Raw genomic sequence first — 19,809 nt, 5'->3', positions numbered from 1 at the left:
TTTGTTTACATGACGTCACTAAGCGTAACACACGCTTAGAGCGACGCATGGGGGAGGTGACAGCCATAAAAAGCACAGCTTCTGAGAGAAGCTGTCACTTTTTCAGCGGGGGAGAGCAATCGCTGATCGGGCACCATAGCCCGATTCACTGATTGCCTGGCTAACGAACCGCGGGCTGGGAGCGCGCGCGATCGGCCGCGGGAGCGCGCATGGTTCCTGGACGTAGTTTCTACGTCCAGGAACCAAAATATGATAAGGGGGCAGAGACCGCTGGTACTTAAGTGGTTAAGTGTTTACTTACTTTACCTTTGAGGTGCGCATTTTTTGTAAGAGACCATGATGGGAAATGCTTATTTCCGACTCCAACGGATTTCCTGCTTTCCGAGAAGTGGATTTCTGATTTTTGCAAAAAAAAAAATTGGGGGGTCAGTAAAGTTTATTTTTGTAGATGTACACTTGCGCAGAAACCGCATTTCTGATCGGCAACTCAGGTAAACTGCCTCATTTCCTGATTGGTCCAATGCTTCCGAGTTTTCTGAATGGCTTACAATTTCAGGGTTATTCTGATTTCCGCTGTCAACTCCCGCATTCTGATTGGTCCAATGCTTCGTAGTCTTCTGATTGGCCTAAAATTTTCAAGTATTGTGGTAATCCTGCGATTTCCACCATGGAATGTAGATTTTCTATCGTAAACTCTGAAATCCTCAGAATTCTGAAGCTCTTCCATAATGAGGCTATCTTAGCAAGGTTCAGCCGGGAACCAGCCTGAACACATCATGTGATCTTTGCTCTGCTGTCAGTGGATAGGTTGATGGTCAGCTGTTCTGAACCCAAAGACAATGTCTTCACTTGTACTGTATCCCAGCTCACGTAGCGTGAAATTCAAATGCATTAGACAAATGGCGTCATTGCCAACAAACCTGTAAAATTATATCATGCAACGGTTTAAATTTTGCTTTACAAGTCCTCTTTCCATATCCCGCAAATCCGGCAAAATGAAGTGAAGATTAATCTGAGTAGAATGTTTGACCTGTTTTTTGTTATTTCTTCAGAATTCCTCCAGTTCTGTACTTTCCATTTAGATATGCTTCTGCGGCTTTAGATGTAATTATTGGTTGCAGTTCGAATCCATCCTGGGAATGACTTTTTTTATTTCTCAGCAATATTGTCTTTAGAATGGAAATTGAATGGTATTGAACTGCCAAAACAAATGCAATCCAGGTTTTCATGAATGTGAACACAATGGTATATTTTGTGCTTTAGAATGGGCTGCTTTTGCACAGATAAGGCTTCAAGACTTGAAACTCATTCAAATGGTTACTGTATGGTTCTTTCCCTTCTGGATCAGACACACAAGGATTAATGATATAGCGTGCTGTAAAGCGAGATATGGAGTTGATCATGCTTATTAAATTAAGTTTTGTAGACCAAAATTGCTTGGTTATCCAGTTCATGAATGTTAACCTCTCTTCCTGCATTTTTGTTCCAGGGGTGGATCAGCTGAAGTGGCTGTTTTCGTTTGAGAAGGGAAAAGATCCTTCCTCTTAACTTTAGACTTAGAAAGTTTCTCTCAGTATCAGTATTACTGCATACATCAGCCAAATATATAATTTTATGTAAAAATGACACATTCTTAAGGTTTTGTCACGCCACTTATTCCACCTCCTGTTCTTCTCCCCCTTCCTCCTCCTCCTCCTTCACTTTTCCCCCTTATCTCCTCTTTTCACCCTTCCTCACTGCTTCCCCTCCTGGCTCTTCCCCCTCGCTGCTTCCCCTCCTGGCTCTTCCCCCTCGCTGCTCCCGCTGGCTCTTCCCCCCCTCGCTGCTCCCGCTGGCTCTTCCCCCCCTCGCTGCTCCCGCTGGCTCTTCCCCCCCTCGCTGCTCCCGCTGGCTCTTCCCCCTCGCTGCTCCCGCTGGCTCTTCCCCCCCCTCGCTGCTCCCGCTGGCTCTTCCCCCCTCGCTGCTCCCGCTGGCTCTTCCCCCCCCCCCCTCGCTGCTCCCGCTGGCTCTTCCCCCTCGCTGGCTCTTCCCCCTCGCTGGCTCTTCCCCCTCGCTGGCTCTTCCCCCTCGCTGGCTCTTCCCCCTCGCTGGCTCTTCCCCCTCGCTGGCTCTTATAGCTTCATTGTAATCCTGTAGGAAAAGGGTTGCAGACTGCTCCAATTGCAGTGCTGTGTGACTAGGGTAATGTCAGTGTGTAGGCTTTCTGTGCTATAGATAGGAACTACCTTCTGTCGGTTTCATAATTTAGGATGTTTTTTCTGTAGGGTTTTCTGCAATTCCACATATGATGATGCCCTCTGCTGCACAAGCCACATTAACTAGCTTTCTGCTATCTGGGGTTCCCAACTATGGACAGAATACACCATCTCCACCTCCTGGACTCACCCCAGTTGACATCCACATGAACAGTATGCATTCTGAGTGCAAGAAAGTTACATCAGCATTAAATGGCCACGTGAAAGTAAGTGTCTTTATAAGTGTGTGGTACACTGTTTGACAGTAACCATCTTAATTCAGAACACTACAATAAATACCCAAAACAAAAGTTCACCATTTTGTGATTTGCAGTTATTTGCTTACTATGGTCAAATACCAACCAGCGCACAATTGTGAACACATGCAAATACGCTCAAACGTCTGTGCAAGCAAGAGTGATGGTGCAAGCTAGGCAGGACATGTGCTTCAGAACAAGACACACTCAGCATACAGTTTGCATAGTCACACTGCATTTTCCTTCCACAGCACCAAAAATGTATTTTTTCTGGCTTAGGGTGCATACACACAACCAAATTTTGATTGGCTAATCACTGCCCAATTTTACTATCTCCATGTAGAATAAGGGTCGTCAAATTGTGAATACTATGAACAGATTGTGTAGGAAAACTACATGGAAGATCAAAAATTGGCCAATTATTGGTAATTCAGAATTTGATGTACAGTATGTACCAGGCCTTACTCCAGTAGCATGACCCTTGACTATGGTAAGGACATTAGACTGTAAGCCTTGGCAAGGAACAGTTAGTGGTGTTAATTGCTTAATGTTCTAAGACGCTGTTGAAAAAAAGCATATCACTTTATAAATGTTTATAATACTTTAAAGCACAACTAAGCTTATCCACTTGTCACTTAATTCATGTACCATACAATTCATTGCCCCACACTGTTCTCCAAAAAAATGCGTACAGCCCATGCCCAGCATAGGTCAGTAGATACTATTGCGTTGCAGAACTAGAGCACTAAGTTCGACCCTCGGCCAGGACATTATCTGCATGGAGTTTATATAGTCACCGTGTGTTTGCATGGGTTTCTTCCCACACTGTAAAAGTATACTGATGAGTTGTTTTGGTTCCTCCCGGATAGACTTTAGACTATACTGTAGTGGGGAGATTACACGGACTATGGTAGAAATGCATAATAGTGTGATTCATAGGCCTCACGCTGACAAAGATATTAGTCTTATAGAGTGTCCTCCCCTTAATAGACGCGCATAATCTGTGAGACAGCATTTTTGCCTTATTGAAAACCTGTCCAATGTCCATTTGAAAATGGTTCTGATGTGTTTACTACTGCAGCCTTCTAATATGAAATATGGCTCGATATCTGCATCATCTCTTGGAGATAAAGTAATAAACTCCCACCTGCCAGAGTCCTCAAGGCCGTCTAACAACCGAAGTTCACCTGTCCAGACAAGCCCAAAGTCTGACTCAGAAGGTATGTTACCTGTCACATGACTTAATTTCTTCTCACTTTGTAGAGTTTAGTCCTTTATTTTAAGTCCCCTCAGTACTCACAGCACTGAGCAAACTATGGCCCGCTGGCCTGATACGCTGCTGGACGGGATTCCACTCTTCCCTCCCTGCAGAGTTGTGCGCAGGGTGAAAAGGAATGTTTAACTCGCCTAGCTTCCAGCATTGGGTCTCCATGGCCACAGCATTCTCGCGCGATGCCACTGTGGCCATGGAGACATGAAGCTGGAAGTGGCCATTAGGTGAGTTGACCATTTTTTTTCACCCTGCTTGCAACTCTGCTGGGATGTGGGGAGGAGGAAAGATATGTTAGGAATGCGGCTCATGGTCTGCAGTCTGCAACCCGGGCTGCGTAAAGTTTGCCCAGCCATGCTCCTCCTTTGAGTCTTTGGGCAAGACTCCCTAATGATTTTGGCTGCGTGGAGCAGGCTCAAGTGGCTGCTGCCTTGAAGCGCCTTGAGTTTGCCAGGAGAAAAGGGTGATTGTAAATATTATGTCTTGTCTCGGCTCTCTGATCAATGTTAAAGTAAAATACTGAGTGTGCCCTGGTTCTAGAGCATACATAGAAGTATGGCTTAAATTTGTAGTGATGACTGTATATGCATTTGCAGGTTTATAATTTATACACATAGTAACCAATATTTCAATCATGAACGCATTGTTTTTTTGTTTTGTTTTTTTTTCAATAGTAACGAAGAATGTAAATGTTGCAAGTTTGTGTAAAATGTTGAAGTCTCTTAATTTTCTGAATCTCTAAAACATAGGTTAATAAAAGCCAATATAATATAACTGCACACACTGCTTGCCTTCTATGTATACCGGTACGTTCCTCTATATTGCATGCCAACGTCAGCCTGTTCATTGCTGAATTTTTGTTGTCCCTTGCTTTTATTTCATAGGAGGTAATGATGCCTTTGTAGAAGTGGGCATGCCACGGAGTCCATCTCATTCCGCAAACACAAATGATCTCAAGCAGATGCTGAGCTCGGCCAAAGTACCCTGTGCTAAGCGTCAGACAGTGGAGTTACTACAAGGCACTAAGAATTCTCACTTGCAGTAAGTCCTGCGTGAATGGGCTTCAGATGCAGAGCAATGTACATGGTAAAGCATGTCATAGTTACCTTTACCAGCTGATAGAAGTCAATGTTGTTCAACTCAAGCTAAAAGCGGTTTGATGACTGCAATTTACATATTACTTTCTACTGTAGCAATTTTTTTCTTTTAACAAAGGCCAGGCTGCCCTGTTGTAAGAACATGTATTTTAATGCAATAAGTTTTTTGCTTGTGGTTATTGATGGGAGATTAGATGCTTCCATGCAAATGTGATGCACATTTGTTTGCAGCTTGGAAATGGCTCATTCACTGCCTACTGAATTTCACTGGCCAGTGCCAAGCTTCATACAATTATCAGTAAATTTGCATGCAAGCCAGAATTGATTGCATCTCATTGACCAGCTCTGCTTATGGGCATGGATTGTTTTCACTGCCAAAAACTGTAGTAAGAAATGCTAAAACTGTAGTAAATATGCTAATAATTCATAATCCATTCAATGTGGTCAATAAGATGCACTCACTGAATTTGACAGGTCTGTTTTCCACACTGCGTACAATCTACATGAAATGTGCATGCAAGCTAGCAAAAATTACATTTTGGCCAGAGGAGAGATAAAAAAAAAAACCTTTTTTGTGTTCCATAGACTTCATTGTACATGTTTCAGAAGCTCTTATGTTCAGAAACTGACATTAGGCCTCGGCCTTAACCTCCCTATACCCCGCCTCCTGCAACCCGCGCTTTGACGCTTTCCCCCGCGCTTATATGAAAGTATGCGGACACCCCCATCCACCTCTGGTCTTTGAAGTATATATAAATTATTCATTCTAATTCTTATGAGAATGTGCAGTTTTTAAGAAGAATTTTGACAAAGTAAAAATGGCCATATCTAACCATCACTAAGTCCTCTTTTCCACGAGCTGCTAAAGGTGCTGAGCTTCTCCTGTTGATTGGCCAGGCGCTTGCTAGCTCTCTGCACAGGTGGTGGATAAGCCGCCCCCTCATCGTTGCATCTGAGCATGGCGGTTGTTGTTCTCAGATGAAACGAGGTTTTGTGTTTGTTTTTTTGTTTTTTTTGCTGCTGGGTAACACCGCCTTGTCAAGAATGAGGCACGGTGTTACTGACTGCTGCCATTTGGCTGCATGAAATTGCATCTGAAAGGCACTTGTGGCCACCAGCTTGGGGCTCAACTGCTGAACAAATAAGCAGTTAAGCTGTCCATGGAAAAGACTCAGGCCTGATTTAGCACTATGATGTCTACCCGTGTTAGTGATATAGACTTCTATAAATACAGTGTTTATATTTCTGCTTTGCTTCATTACAGTAGTAGCGAGAGATTGCTCTCGGATTCAGAGATGAGTCCCACGGAAGGACCAGTCACAGACAAGAAAGCTCCTGGGAGTGAGCGAGCCGCCGAACGAGCTGCCCAGCAGAATTCAGAGCGGGCGCGACTTAATTCCCATTCACCCTATACAAATATGCAGGTAAGTAATTCTAGATCCTCTCTGCTTAGATAAATGGGGCTACTTCCTATTTAATGTAAATTCATCCTTAAAGTGAAGCTAACGCCCCTAGTCCCTTTTCACTGCAGCCATCACTGCAGCCTTGGTGTGAAGTTCAACAAGTCACTTATCTTATCTCTTTTAAGTACAGTCTGCCCCCCCCTCCCCCAATGCTTAATGGGTTTGTTTGAATTTTAGCTTGTGGCCAATTAGTCCTTATAAGCCTTCCATTTTCTGTTGCTTGTGAACCTCTGGGCTGGGGAAAGAGGATTGCCTGTAATTTTAATCCTGAAATGTAAAAAGATGAGGTAAAATTAGTTTTTTTTTTTTTTTTTTTTTTAATATGAGCCCTATTTTTAGCATACATTTTGAATTGCTTTCAAGCTGACCTGAGAGTTAAAAATGATGCTAGTTCCCTTTAAGCTTTAAGAAGACCTTGATGCATTTGTTTGATAGAAGATAGGATTCTAGAAATTGCTGATGTATCTTTGTAGTGGAGAATCAGCTGCCTTTTAATTGCACCTTAAAATAAACCAATTATGTAGATGTTGCCTTTTACTTTCCATAGTCTGCAAAGCAAATAGACGGCATGTTATAAATTCTGATATAAAGTCTAAATGGGGATTATTAGGGATTGTTAATGAGGCCCAGAGGATTATTAGAGACTCCGTAACAAAAATTGCATCCTGTTTTTTATCATCCTACAAGTTCCAAAAGCTATTCTAATGTGTTCTGGCTAACTGCAGCACGTTCTACTATCACCATCTCTGTAATAAATCAACTTATCTCTCTCTTGTCAGACTTGTCAGCCTGTGTCTGGAAGGCTGCCAAGTTCTTCAGTGTTGTGGTTCTGCTATGAACTCCCCTTTCAGGCCCCTCTCTGCACACTGCCTGTGTGATATTTAGATTAGTGCAGCTTCTCTCTGCTCTCTTATCTTTTACAAGCTGGATAAATCGTCCTCTGAGCTGGCTGGGCTTTCACATACTGAAGAATTACAGACAGAGGCAAAGCTGTTTGCAGGAAGAAACGAGCAGCCTGAAACTTCAGTGGAAGATAGCTGCAGGGGGAAAGAAACACACAAATGATCTCTTGAGATTCAAAAGGAAGGCTGTATACAGCCTGCTTGTGTATGGATGTATTTTCTATGTGTGGACATACTGTACATCAACCTACTTCCTGTTTTGGTGGCCATTTTGTTTGTTTATAAACAAACTTTTTAAAACTGTTTTTAACCACTTTTAATGCGGCGAGGAGCGGCGAAATTGTGACAGAGGGTAATAGGAGATGTCCCCTAACGCACTGGTATGTTTACTTTTGTGCGATTTTAACAATACAGATTCTCTTTAAAGCTCAGCAGACCTGTAAGCCATGGAGGTTATATGCTCAGAATGAGTTTCATAAACATCTGAACAACCATGATCATTAACAGACATCAACAGTAAAAGAACTATATTTTAAAGAACAAGCAACACCCATGCTAACCTAGAAATAAAACACATATATAAGTAGATAAATACTACTTCTACTTACATAACCGATGTATTGTGCTATCCACGTACTGATTCCTGTGAATTTTATAAAGGAAAAGCAGAGAATCCTATTCTAGGCAGTAGCCATCTTGCCAAGCTAATGCTGACATCATATCCTCCCTGACTCTTGTTTTCCCCCCTCCCTTCCCTTGCTCATTGTGTATTCATTAGCTGCCCTCCTCCCAGAGTCTTCACACACTCCCACTGAGGTGTATACTAGGAACTACACTGTCTTATCCTTCAATGAGCAGAGGTGTTTCAGATAAGAAGCCAGGCAGGGAAATAAATGGAAGAGGAGGAATATATTCTAGATAAAAATAACTACCAGCATTCAACTCTTTGGCACTGTTTGGGACTAGGACCAGTGCTCCTAAAGTATGTGATAACTCCAAACTATAACAGCAGAAAAAGTTTTGAATGCAGGATTAGCATCTTTATCACTTAATACACTCGAAACAGTTGCTGTTGAAATTTGATTTTTATGGTGACAATACCGCTTTAAATGGAGACCTTTAAAAACCAGTCAGGCACTTGTATTGTTTTTAGCTTTTTATTGTTAAACACTTCCTGTCATAAGACGTTTATAGATATCACTGACAGATGGCAACAGCTAAACGTTTTGTAAAGTAAGGACATTTTTAATCAATTTCATAGCTGTCCCTTTTTCCACTTTCCCAGAAGGGCTAGTTCAGTGCTCATTTGCACTGCAGAATAATTCTGCATGTCAACTCACTGCCCATACAATTCCAAGGGCCTGTTCACAGTACTGTTAGGTCCGGGTTCACACTTGTGTTTTTTCCGGACCGGATCCGGAATGTATATGTACAAACGGAACGGATGAGATTGGATCCAATGATACCCTATGGGTCCGTTCACATCCATCCCACCGGATCAGTTTCCTTCCGGATGTTACGTTCCGCCGGCCGGTGTGGAAAAATGCTGCAGACCCTATTTTTCCGGAATGTTGTGCCCTGCGGAACTGATCCGGAAGGTTTTGCAGCTCAATAGGAACTAATGGAAAACAGAAGTTGACGACACACTGCCTATAAAAACGGACCTTTGTAACCCTCTTCCTGTATGCTTTCTATGGTAAAGCGGCCATCTTTGTTTGCTGACACATGCCCAGCAGGGTTTGACTAGGATTCCTCCTAGTTCGTGCTCGATTATTTGGAGAAGATGGCAGAGATCAGACCATACAGCATAGAGGACCTGATTGTACAAGTAAATATCAGGAACGCTGCTATTCCAAGCCAGAAGCTGTATAAATGCACTGGATCTATGGTCCACACAGCAGTCTCTGTCTCCAACGATGACGTCCACACAGCAGGCTCTCTCCAACAATCACAGTGCATTTCCACACCTTCCAGACCCCAGGTATATATATGTTATGGCCAGACCCCGTAGCGTGGCCACTTCGCGTTCTGGCCGGCCAATGTGCGAAGTGGCCGCAGCGCAGCGGCCAATGTTAGAAATGTTATGTTTATGCCGTCTCGCTGCGGCCAAATTGATGACAACCTTGCTTAATTTAATTCAATATAGCCGGCGGCAATGTAGTAGATGGAGCCGCCGGCTTTCGCACTGCCTCCTCTCCTCCTCCCCCCGCCTCTCTCCTCTCCTCGCCTCCTATACAATAAAAAGTAGCAGCCGGCGGGGACACGCAGCCGGAGAGTCGTTCGTCGCGGCAGGGGCAGCAGAGCGGGGAGGCTGCAGACATTGCTTCTGCCAGCACCCGCTCGGCAGGAACGGCAGGATTACCCTGTCGCGATGAACGACTCTCTGGGACATGCGTGTCCCCGCCGGCTGCTACTTTTTATTGTATGGGAGGCGGGGAGAGGAGAGAGGCGGGGGGGAGGAGGAGAGGAGGCAGTGCGAAAGCCGGCGGCTTCATCTATTACATTGCCGCCGGCTATTTTTCATTAAATTGAGCAAGGTTGTCATCAATTTGGCCGCAGCGAGACGGCATAAACATAACATTTCTAACATTGGCCGCTGCGCTGCGGCCACTTCGCTCATTGAAGTTTATTGAATATAAAAACACTATATAGTCATAAAAGCAATTAAAAACAAAACCTGCTGGTTGGTCATCCTCAATCATGAATAATAAACTCCAATATATAGTAGTTAATCAAAGGTGATATATATATATATATATATATATATATATATATATATATATATATATATATATATATATATATATATTATCATATAATCATATAATCATATGTGGTGCTCAATATTTGAGCAACCACAATGATAGAACCCGGGTTCAATTGGCTCAAATAACATAAAGGTGCAATGTGCAATAACGGTGGATATGGCAAGGATTATACCATGCAAACAACATGAATGGTTAAACACAATAATAGGCAAAGTGCATGGTGCATGACAAGGAAAACAATGTAAGATGCAGAAAGTGCTGAGTATGATGCTGGAACTACAAGGGCATGTGCAGGGAGGAGAGCGCTTACGTGACCCAGGAGGATGAATGAGGTGACCAGCAAGGAGGGACGCCCCCGGCAGACGACTCAACCGGTATCGCGGCAGTCACGCCGCTTTATCAAGAGAGGGGGATCCGGCATGTAACAGGCGGAAGACACCAGGTTATATAGCGTATGGGGAGAGCGGTCACATGAGCGCCAGACGCGCATCACGTGTTACCGCTGACGTCACCCATAGAGGAAGTGCGAGCGAGTGAGCTGGATGCAGGAAGCGAACGCTGGAGCGCATGGAAGTGCAAGTATGGAGGGAGGAGAGGGACAATACTCTATGCGTGTGTGTAGACATAGAAATTACATGTAAAAAAAGGGCAATATAATGCATTGTTGTACACACATATTACATAGTTATAAATATATAGCTAATACATCTATCAACCCCCATATGAACATACAGAAGAATAAACAAACAGGTATAATCGAAATGCTAACATCAAATGTCCATAAGACCATCGATGAAGGAGCAGAAGCAAAGTCAATTCTCCATAGTATGAGCATCGTCCAAACGCGTGACCGACGCGAAACGACGCAAAGCACTCAGCACATATTGTTCATATATGCGAAATCCATAAATTGTTCAGGGTAATCCAAAGGAAGTCCAATGCAATGTCCACATAAATGATGAGCACATATTAGTAGTAATATACAGCAGTCATATAGGCATCAAGAACGTAACAGATAAATCTGTAATAAATCAGAAAAATGTATTAATCACAACTCATAATTTCACAAAAAAAGGTAAAATCTATTTCCTCGTTAAGGCCATAAGGTGACTTGGAATTCAAAATATAGATCCATCTAGCCTCTTTTTGTAATAATCTGTTAACCAGGTCGCCTATCCTAATAGAAGATCTGACATGTTCAAGGCCTATAACCTGAAGGCTAGCACTTGAGCCCCCATGATATCTGAGAAAGTGAGATGCCACCGAAGTGAGGGTTTTTCCATCCTCAAAATCTTTGTGCTAATCGGATCTTGGATAAATGCTGCTGTATTCGAATCTTGAGGGCATTCTTTGTCTGACCAACGTAAATCTTAGGGCACGAGCACCTAAGTGCATAAATAACCCCAGCTGTTCTACAATGTATGTATTGTTTTAATTTGTATTGATGAGTATTCACAGAGTTCTCAATATGAGAACCCCTGCGCATAAAAGGACAGACATTACATGCACCACAGAGATAGCTCCCCTGGAGTGCCCCTCCTTGAGATCTACCCCCACTCGATCTAAAATGGCTAGAACACAGTTTATCCTTAAAGAGAACCTTTACTGAGTAAAATTATTTAAAATAAACACATGAGGTAACTTCAAATGAACATTGCATAGTTACCTTGCCATCAGTTCCCCTCAGAAGCTTACCATTTTCTTCTTACAGTGATCCCTTCCAGTTCTGACAACATTTTGTCAGACTTGAAATATATCAGTTGCTGTCAGTTACAGCTGAGAGGAGAACTGATGTGTCCATGTTTCCCTATGGCTTAAGTGGGCGATGTTACAGTTTAACAGTGTGCTGACCAGGAAGCTGTTATGGGGTAATAGCCATTTTCAAAATGGAGGACGGAGAATTCCATTTATCACAGTGGACAAACAGGATGCAGGAGAGGAAAAATAGATTGAGGAGTAGACTACACAGGAGGTAAGTATGACTTGTGTATGTTAATTTTGACTTTTAATGTTCAGTTCAGGTTTTCTTTAAGGGTAGGACAACGTTTGGCCGTGATGGACGGGTGAGCAGATATACATCCCACCAAGTCGGAGTCTGATTGAAGTATCGGCCAAGCACTATTAAGTGCTTTATAAATGTCAGACCAACCACTATTGTATGTAGAGCTTAGTCTCACCAAATTCGTGGAAGATCAAGGCCTGCTATTGATAAGATCAGTCCGTTTTTTTTGACATGCTGTGTAGAATGCTTTCTTAATAACCTTTTTGGGGTAGCCACGATCCAAAAATCTTTGCTGTAACTCATCTGCCTGTCTAAGAAAATCAGTGTAATTAGAACACAATCGACGAAGTCTGAGAAATTGACTTACGTCAAGCTCTACATACAATAGTGGTTGGTCTGACACAACTATATTAACTATATATTGGAGTTTATTATTCATGATTGAGGATGACCAACCAGCAGGTTTTGTTTTTAATTGCTTTTATGACTATATAGTGTTTTTAAATGCAATAAATTTTGATTTACCTGTATACCATTGCTTGTGGTGCTGTATATAGTCATTACCCCTCCTCTATCTATTGAGTAGTTTCCTGTGACCTAGCACACATTGCTTACACGGTTGTGCAAAAACATTCCTGTTGTTCACTTCGCACATTGGCCGGCCAGAACCCAAAGTGGCCACACTTCGGGTTCTGGCCGTAACATATACATCTTTTATCTCTTTAAAAACGGAAACTGATCTAAAACGTATGCAGAACGTATGAAAAACCGGATACGAACGGAAACTGAACCGTAAGGGAGCCGGACCGGAACGGACTTCAACTGATCCGTTTCAACTGACAGTTTGGGCTGCAAACGCAAGTGTGAACCGGGCCTAACTGATAGCGTTCCTCTAACTCACTGCATTCAGGCTTTGTATTAGTCTGTGTCCAGTCTCCTTTGCAGTTCACTTTCATTATAACACACACATTATGCAACTGACTACTGTGAATCTAGCTTTGGACTCTTGGTGTGTACAAGACAGGAAGAACTACAAATCTTCTGTTTTTGGTTTAAGGACAGAGGGAGCAGAAGTTATGACCCTACCATATGCAAATGGGGAGGGGGATTAAACAGAGTTATACATTTTGTTGTTTTAGCTAATCACTTAAAGGAGAACTGTAGTGAGAGGTATATGGAGGCTGCCATATTTATTTCCTTTTAAGCAATACCAGTTGCCTGGCTATTCAGCTAATCCTCTGCCTCTAATACTTTCAGCCATAGGCCCTGAACAAGCATGCAGCAGATCAGGTGTTTCTGACAGATATGACAAGATTAGCTGCATGCTGGTTTCTGGTGTGATTCAGACACTTCTTTAGGCAAATAGACCATCAGGGCTGCCAGGCAACTGGTATTGCTTAAAAGGAAATAAATATGGCAGCCTCCATATGCCTCTCACTACAGTTCTCCTTTAAAGGCAATTTTTAAAAGAATTGTGGAAGAAGTGGTGGTTTTGTGACACATTCAGCCTCTACCAGCCTATTATAAAGACCATTTTCCTCTTTATATGTTTGAATCAATTTTTTTCCCAATCACAAGGACACCAGCAATTGCATGTACATTGCATTACCCCATTTCTGCAAAAGCAATGCATACTGCATTTTTCCTACATTTGCGTTCTGGTTAAAGGCAATGAGCGCACAAGACAAGCTAAGCAAGAAGAACATGTCACCAATTGATTTCTTTGCAATTTTTTTGTTTTGTTTTTTTTTGCTGCAAATTGCTGTAACACAAATGCAGTGAAAATGAAAAGGCTTATAAAAATTGTGCCAAAAACACGTGGTGTTAAAGAGAAAATTGCTGTGTGTTTAGGATTTCAGAGAGAACATACTCTAAGGCAAGTACTATTTGTGACGATGTATTATCTTGACAATCTGTTGAATATGGTCCCAGGATGCTGATATGGCAGATGACTTGCTGCTTATAAAGTAACTTTGATTTACTATCCAGCTTCTTGTTGGATCTTGGAGACCTAATTATTTAAGCGTTGCTCTGTAATAATTTGATACTAGTAAGTAAAGATGTTCTGCTTATATTTATAGTGCACACGTAAAGCTTAGTTCACTAACACATTGATTCTACTTTTAGACCTACGATTACGAGCAGAAGAAGTTGCTGGCAACAAAAGGTATGTGCAGTGGAATGTGTGTACAGTATACTGTTAAATGTATTTTTTAATGGAATTCACAATTTCTAAATATTTTGACCTAATTAGAAATGTGAATTCACATTGGCCACAATTCATTAAAGGGGCACTATGGCGAAAAATTGTAAAATTTAAAATATGTGCAAACCTACACAAATAAGTACATTTTTTCCAGAGTAAAATGAGCCATGAAGTACTTTTCTCCTATGTTGCTGTCACAGTATGTAGTAGAAATCTGAGAGAAGTGACAGGTTTTGGACTAGTTCATCTCTTCATAGGGGATTCTCAGGGATTTTTTTTCAAAAGCACTTAGTGAATGGCAGTTGCTCTGTCCAACTGTCAAAAAACGTGTAGTGAGCAGGGAAGCTGGCCAGCATCATTGTAAAAATCCTTTTTAGGGAATATCTCTATAAAGAATAAAAGCCTTGCTGAGAATCCCCTATGAAGATGGACTAGTCCAAAACCTGTCACTTCTGTCAGATTTCTACTACCTTCTGTAAGTGATCGCAACATAGAAGAAAAATAATTGATGGCTCATTTTACTCTGGAAAAAATGTACTACTTATTTGTTTGCACAGATTTTAAATTTTACAATTGTTCGCCATAGTGCCCCTTTAAGCTTCTCTCCTGTCTTTAATAAAGTTTCTGAGCTGTTTCACGATAGTGATAAGTCATTTAGTATTTACTAAAGAATTTACCTCATGCAGTCCTAAAGTTAATGATTGGGCATTGAGACGTTGCTTAGTGTGCATTCGCAGAGTGCTGCTGGCCACGGGAGTGTGATCACGGACAAGCCTCTGTGCCAGTAGTGTGCAACCTGGCTGGATGTACGGAGGCAATGGAGGAGTATGGAGAACAAGGGGAGCGGTGGGCATGAGGGACTGCTGCCTAAACATGCTTGCTTCCTCTGTTTGCAGAAATTACTTTGCCTCGGGTATCCTTTTGATAAGGCAAGCTTCTTCAGTGAATTAACACTTAAAATACTGATCAATGTGTAGTGATAAGTTTTCACTTGTCGTAATATCTCTAGCATGATAATGAATTGTGGCCAATATCTAGACTCCTGATGGAATCATACAGTTAAAAACCTATACTACGTAGTAACACAATGACCAAGTGGCTTGCACTCAGGCCTTGCTGCACTAGAATCCCAGGTTTGAGATGTGGCCTGGAAACTATGCATGGAGTTTGTATGTTCTTACTCTGTTCTTACTGCTTTTTCTGAGTGCCACAGTTTCCACCCACATCCCAAAACCAAACTCTTGGCGTTTACTGCCTCTGTCAGAATTTGAAATTGGTCTGCAAACCCTTTTAAGGGACAGTGATATTGTTCAATGCACTCTGTAAACATTGAGCTATATACATACATAATGATACTAGCTATATAAATACATAATACTAATGGACAGGATAAAAAATGTTATGCATACATCCATAGATGCCATGCCACTATGGATGTAGCATAGGTTCACATTACAAGCACAAAATGGTGGTAATGGATTGCTATCTCCCTGCCCAGGATACTAGTTTCCATCAAGAATTCCTCAAATGGAGGCTCTTTAAACTTTAGGAATGGAGCCAATGTGACGATTTGTTAATATTATTGAACAGTCTGTTAAATCAAATTGCCATAAATGGAATTAAGCAACATGGCAAGTTCAACTTAATACCATCCAATCGAAGCATATGAACAATAATTTTTCAGATTGGCCATGCCAGAATCTGTTGATCAATAGATCAGACTTGTGCTCTGCATTTATAAATTTTATAGCTGGTTTAGATGGTCATCATATTCTTTCCGTGTTTGGCCATCAAAAGTTTTATGTGATCTAGAAAGCGTGTATTTTTATTTCCTTCTTGCCGCTATGTCCATAAGAGGTAATGTTTTTGTACCTTCCTGCTGCAGCAATGCTGAAGAAGCCTGTGGTTACAGAAGTCAGAACTCCTACGAACACCTGGAGTGGATTGGGTTTCTCTAAATCCATGCCTGCAGAAACGATAAAAGAATTGAGGCGTGCTAATCATGTGCCATACAAGCCAACCATGAGTACGACATATGAGGTATGACATTGATTAGGCTTTAGCGCTAACACAAATTCAGCCACTGTTTTAGGCATGTGTTTGATTATCTAGTCCAATCCAATATCTGTCTACCCTTATAAAATATTGCTTTTATAGTCCTTAAAGCTCCCGTTTATTTTTCTATAAGTATATTAATACCGTAAATGGAGATTTTTGATTGCGTAACCTGTCCTGGCATTTTCCTCCAGGCTTGGTGCAGCACACTTCTTGGTTTTTTTAGATGTTCAGAGTTGAAAGAAAATAGCAGGGGTTCTGATATTCGCAATGATGACCTTTTAAAATCTGAAATCAGACACCCTAAGGCTCCCTGCACACTGCAAATCCATTTTGCGATTCATGTTCAGTTTCCGATTCAGATTTGCAATTCCGATTTTTCCTGAATGCAATCAGCAGAAAAACGGAGGAAAAAATGCAGCATGCAGTAACTATTAAAAATTGGAATTGCATGCAGTGTGCAGGGAGCCTTAAGGTGCAAACTGGCAGGAACAGACAACATACCACTGCTATAGCAAGTGATGTCTAAATTATAAGCCAGTAAAAACACCGGATCCCCTGATCGGATTTTAGCAAAGGCACTATCTGCACTGAGTTTTTGTTCTCATGTCTGTGTGGGTTTCCCCCAGGAACTCTAGTTTCCCCCACATCCCAAAAACATGCAGATAAGTTAATTGGCTTTACCATAAAAATGCCCTAGGCGATGACTATGGCAGGTATTTGATTATATACTCTGTACATCGCTGCTGATGTTGGTGCTATAGAAATACTTGCAGGAGGGTTTGCAAATTGCGAAAATTTAAAGGGAACCTAAGGTGAACATAAAGTTTTGCTAGCCTGGGGCTTCTACCAGCCCCCTGCAGTGGCCCTGTGCCCGCATCATCACGAAACGATCCTCCGCTCCCTTGTAGTGACTAAGTTTCGATTTCAGCAACAGAGCCAGTCACCGACCACTGTGCCTGTGTGACCCTGGCCACGTGCATCCTTGATCATGCTCCCGTCGCTGGGACTGTCCTGTGCATGTGCAGTACGAGATTTTCTTGTACTGCGCATGTGCAGGACGCTTCCAACAGCGGGAGCGTGATCGAGGACACGTGCGGCCAGGTCCGTTCAGGCATAGTGGCTGGCAACTGGCTCTGTTGCCGAAATCGAAACTTTGTCACTGCAGGGTACCAGAGCATCGTTCTGGGGCGGGCCCAGAGTGGCTGCAGGGGGCTGGTAGAAGCCCCAGGTAAGTGAAACTTTTATTTTCTTAATGCTCATTTTAGGTTCCCTTTAAGCGATTACCATCTTGGACTTAAACCTTAAGTCAAAGGAGTATGAGGCTCCCATGTTTAATTCCATTTACAAGACTGCAGTTTCCTGGCCATCAGTCAGTTCTTTTGGCCTCAGTCTGCGTAATGCGCATGCCACAAACATTCAGCCATTGGATTTAGAATGGCATCCGATCACCTGGTCAGCACTTTGGGGAAAGGGACTCAGTTGTAAAAGCTTATAGTCAGTACAGCAGTCAGCCACTGTAGTAGGAAAGGAAGTAATGGCTTATTTTTGTATTTATCTCCCTTTACATCTCCTTTAAGTAAAATGCTGAGCTGGTCCGGGAGCAGGGGACAGTGGCGTTCACCAACATTTTAAGTATATGTTTATAATGGTTACATTAGAACTGTCACACTTTACTACTGACTTAGATGGTGTAACTGCTTTGCCTCTCTGCTTTCTCTCTGTCACTAATTGCAGGCTCCAATGTCTTTGTCGCGGTCAAACAGTCGGGAACAGCTGGGGAATGGCAGTGACTCTGATAACTGGAGAGAAAGAAATGGCATTGACTCATCTCATAATGACTACTCATCATCTATTGGCAGTCCCAAGAGAAAGCAGAATAAATCTGGTAAGCGATTCTTCAAACCTACAAATACTTGTGAAATACTTTACAAATGCCCCGCCTCTTAGATTGTAGGCCTGATGGTAAGGGTTATATCGTCCCACATGTCAGGTTTCAGTTTTGTTTTTTGCCTCACTTAGCAAGACTTCTAACAACCACAATCAAAATGAAATAAATGGGTATATGTGCAGCCCCAATCCAACTTAGAACTAGGATGTATTCTTCCCATTTTCTCACTGTAAGTGTTAAGAAACCAGGTCTCAAGTTTATCTGCAATCAGACTGTAATGTAATGCTTCCTGATTACTAATTGTGAACTTTGTGGCTGAGGAAAAACACATGAGTGCAGGAACACTTAACAAGAATAATGTAAGATTCATCTGTATGGGAGCTGTTTTTTTTGTTAATGTACTTAAAGGGAACCTGAAGCGAAACTTACATGGAGGCTGCCATGTTTATTTCCTTTTAAAGAATACCAGCCCTGCTGATTTATTTAGCTGCAGTAGTGTCTGACTTGCACAGTAACAAGCATGCAGCTAATCTTGTCAGATTTGGCAAAAATGTCAGAAACCCCTGATCTGCTGCATGTTTGTTCAGGGTTTATGGCTAAAAGTATTAGATTCAGAGGATCAGCAGGACAGCCAGGCAACTGGTATTGCTTAAAAGGAAATGAAAATGGCAGCCTCCAAATAACTCACACCTCAAGTTCCCTTTAAGACCGTTAAAACTTGAAACCGATTTTAACTTTCAAATAGACTAAATAATTCCAGGAAAGCCCTATTTAAGATTGTGACATTGGGATGGTTTCTCACTAGATTTTCACTTCAGAATTGCTTTATATTTATTGAACTTGCTTTTTTGAGGAAAGTTTGACTGTCGCTGCATTTATATAACTGTTTCTTGCTTCTTGTTTGCTTTGATCCACAGCAGAACACTACCTTAGTAATAGTAACTATATGGACTGCATCTCCTCTTTAACTGGAAGCAACGGTTGTAACTTAAATAGTTCCTTCAAAGGTTCCGACCTGCCTGAACTGTTCAGCAAGCTTGGCTTGGGAAAATACACAGACATCTTCCAGCAGCAAGAGGTCAGTGGATGCACTGGTGTATCTAATGGGCCACTACAGTCACACAGATAACTGCACATTGGGAACCGCTACATGGATGATTCTGATGTTGTATGATTAGTATTGGAGTACCTGTGTTTGCTAAAATCACAGTAGAACTGCAGTTTCACTGATGTTGCTCTATCTCCCAGCTACCGTTTAAACTTCTGACCTTTATTGTTGATGCCCATCTCCAGTTTCTCTATCATGGCCATATAGAGGCAGCCAATGTTCACCTACCTAAAGCACACCTTAAGTGAGAGCGATATGGAGGTTGCCATATTTATTTCCTTTTAAACCATACCAATTGTTTGGCGTCTGGCTGACCTTTCATTTATTAGTGGTGTCTGAATAACCCAACTAAAATAAGTATGCGGCAAATCCAATCAAACGTAAGTCAATTATCTGATATGCTTGTTCAGGGTCTGTGGATAAAGTATTTGAGGCAGAGGATCAGCAGGACAGCCAGGCAATTTGCATTAAAATAATACTTAAGTGTCCTCTTTTGTAGGTCAGATACTCCTCTATGAAGTGGGAAGGCTCTGAATCTCATAGGTCAGTGATGGCT

At 42.0% G+C, this 19,809-nt stretch overlaps 1 protein-coding gene across 5 annotated transcripts in view; it reads left to right on the top strand.

The window, feature by feature from the left end:
• BICC1 (BicC family RNA binding protein 1) overlaps positions 1 to 19,809 on the top strand; it is a 376,259-nt gene that overhangs the window by 345,528 nt on the left and 10,922 nt on the right. For 4 of the 5 annotated variants that reach the window (XM_068255069.1, XM_068255072.1, XM_068255071.1 and 1 more), the window contains 8 exons: positions 2,265 to 2,461; positions 3,573 to 3,711; positions 4,646 to 4,802; positions 6,123 to 6,282; positions 14,121 to 14,160; positions 16,085 to 16,239; positions 17,992 to 18,142; positions 19,063 to 19,223. In XM_068255069.1, the coding sequence (XP_068111170.1) occupies positions 2,265 to 2,461; positions 3,573 to 3,711; positions 4,646 to 4,802; positions 6,123 to 6,282; positions 14,121 to 14,160; positions 16,085 to 16,239; positions 17,992 to 18,142; positions 19,063 to 19,223 (1,160 nt within the window). The remainder of the gene's footprint in view (positions 1 to 2,264; positions 2,462 to 3,572; positions 3,712 to 4,645; positions 4,803 to 6,122; positions 6,283 to 14,120; positions 14,161 to 16,084; positions 16,240 to 17,991; positions 18,143 to 19,062; positions 19,224 to 19,809) is intronic. The other variant, XM_068255070.1, reaches the window with a different exon arrangement.

This window comes from Hyperolius riggenbachi, chromosome 10, assembly GCF_040937935.1.
Source record: "Hyperolius riggenbachi isolate aHypRig1 chromosome 10, aHypRig1.pri, whole genome shotgun sequence".
Lineage (NCBI taxonomy): Eukaryota > Metazoa > Chordata > Amphibia > Anura > Hyperoliidae > Hyperolius > Hyperolius riggenbachi.
The sequence above is the reverse complement of the archived record's forward strand: the minus strand, read 5'-3'. Positions and strand labels throughout refer to the sequence as shown.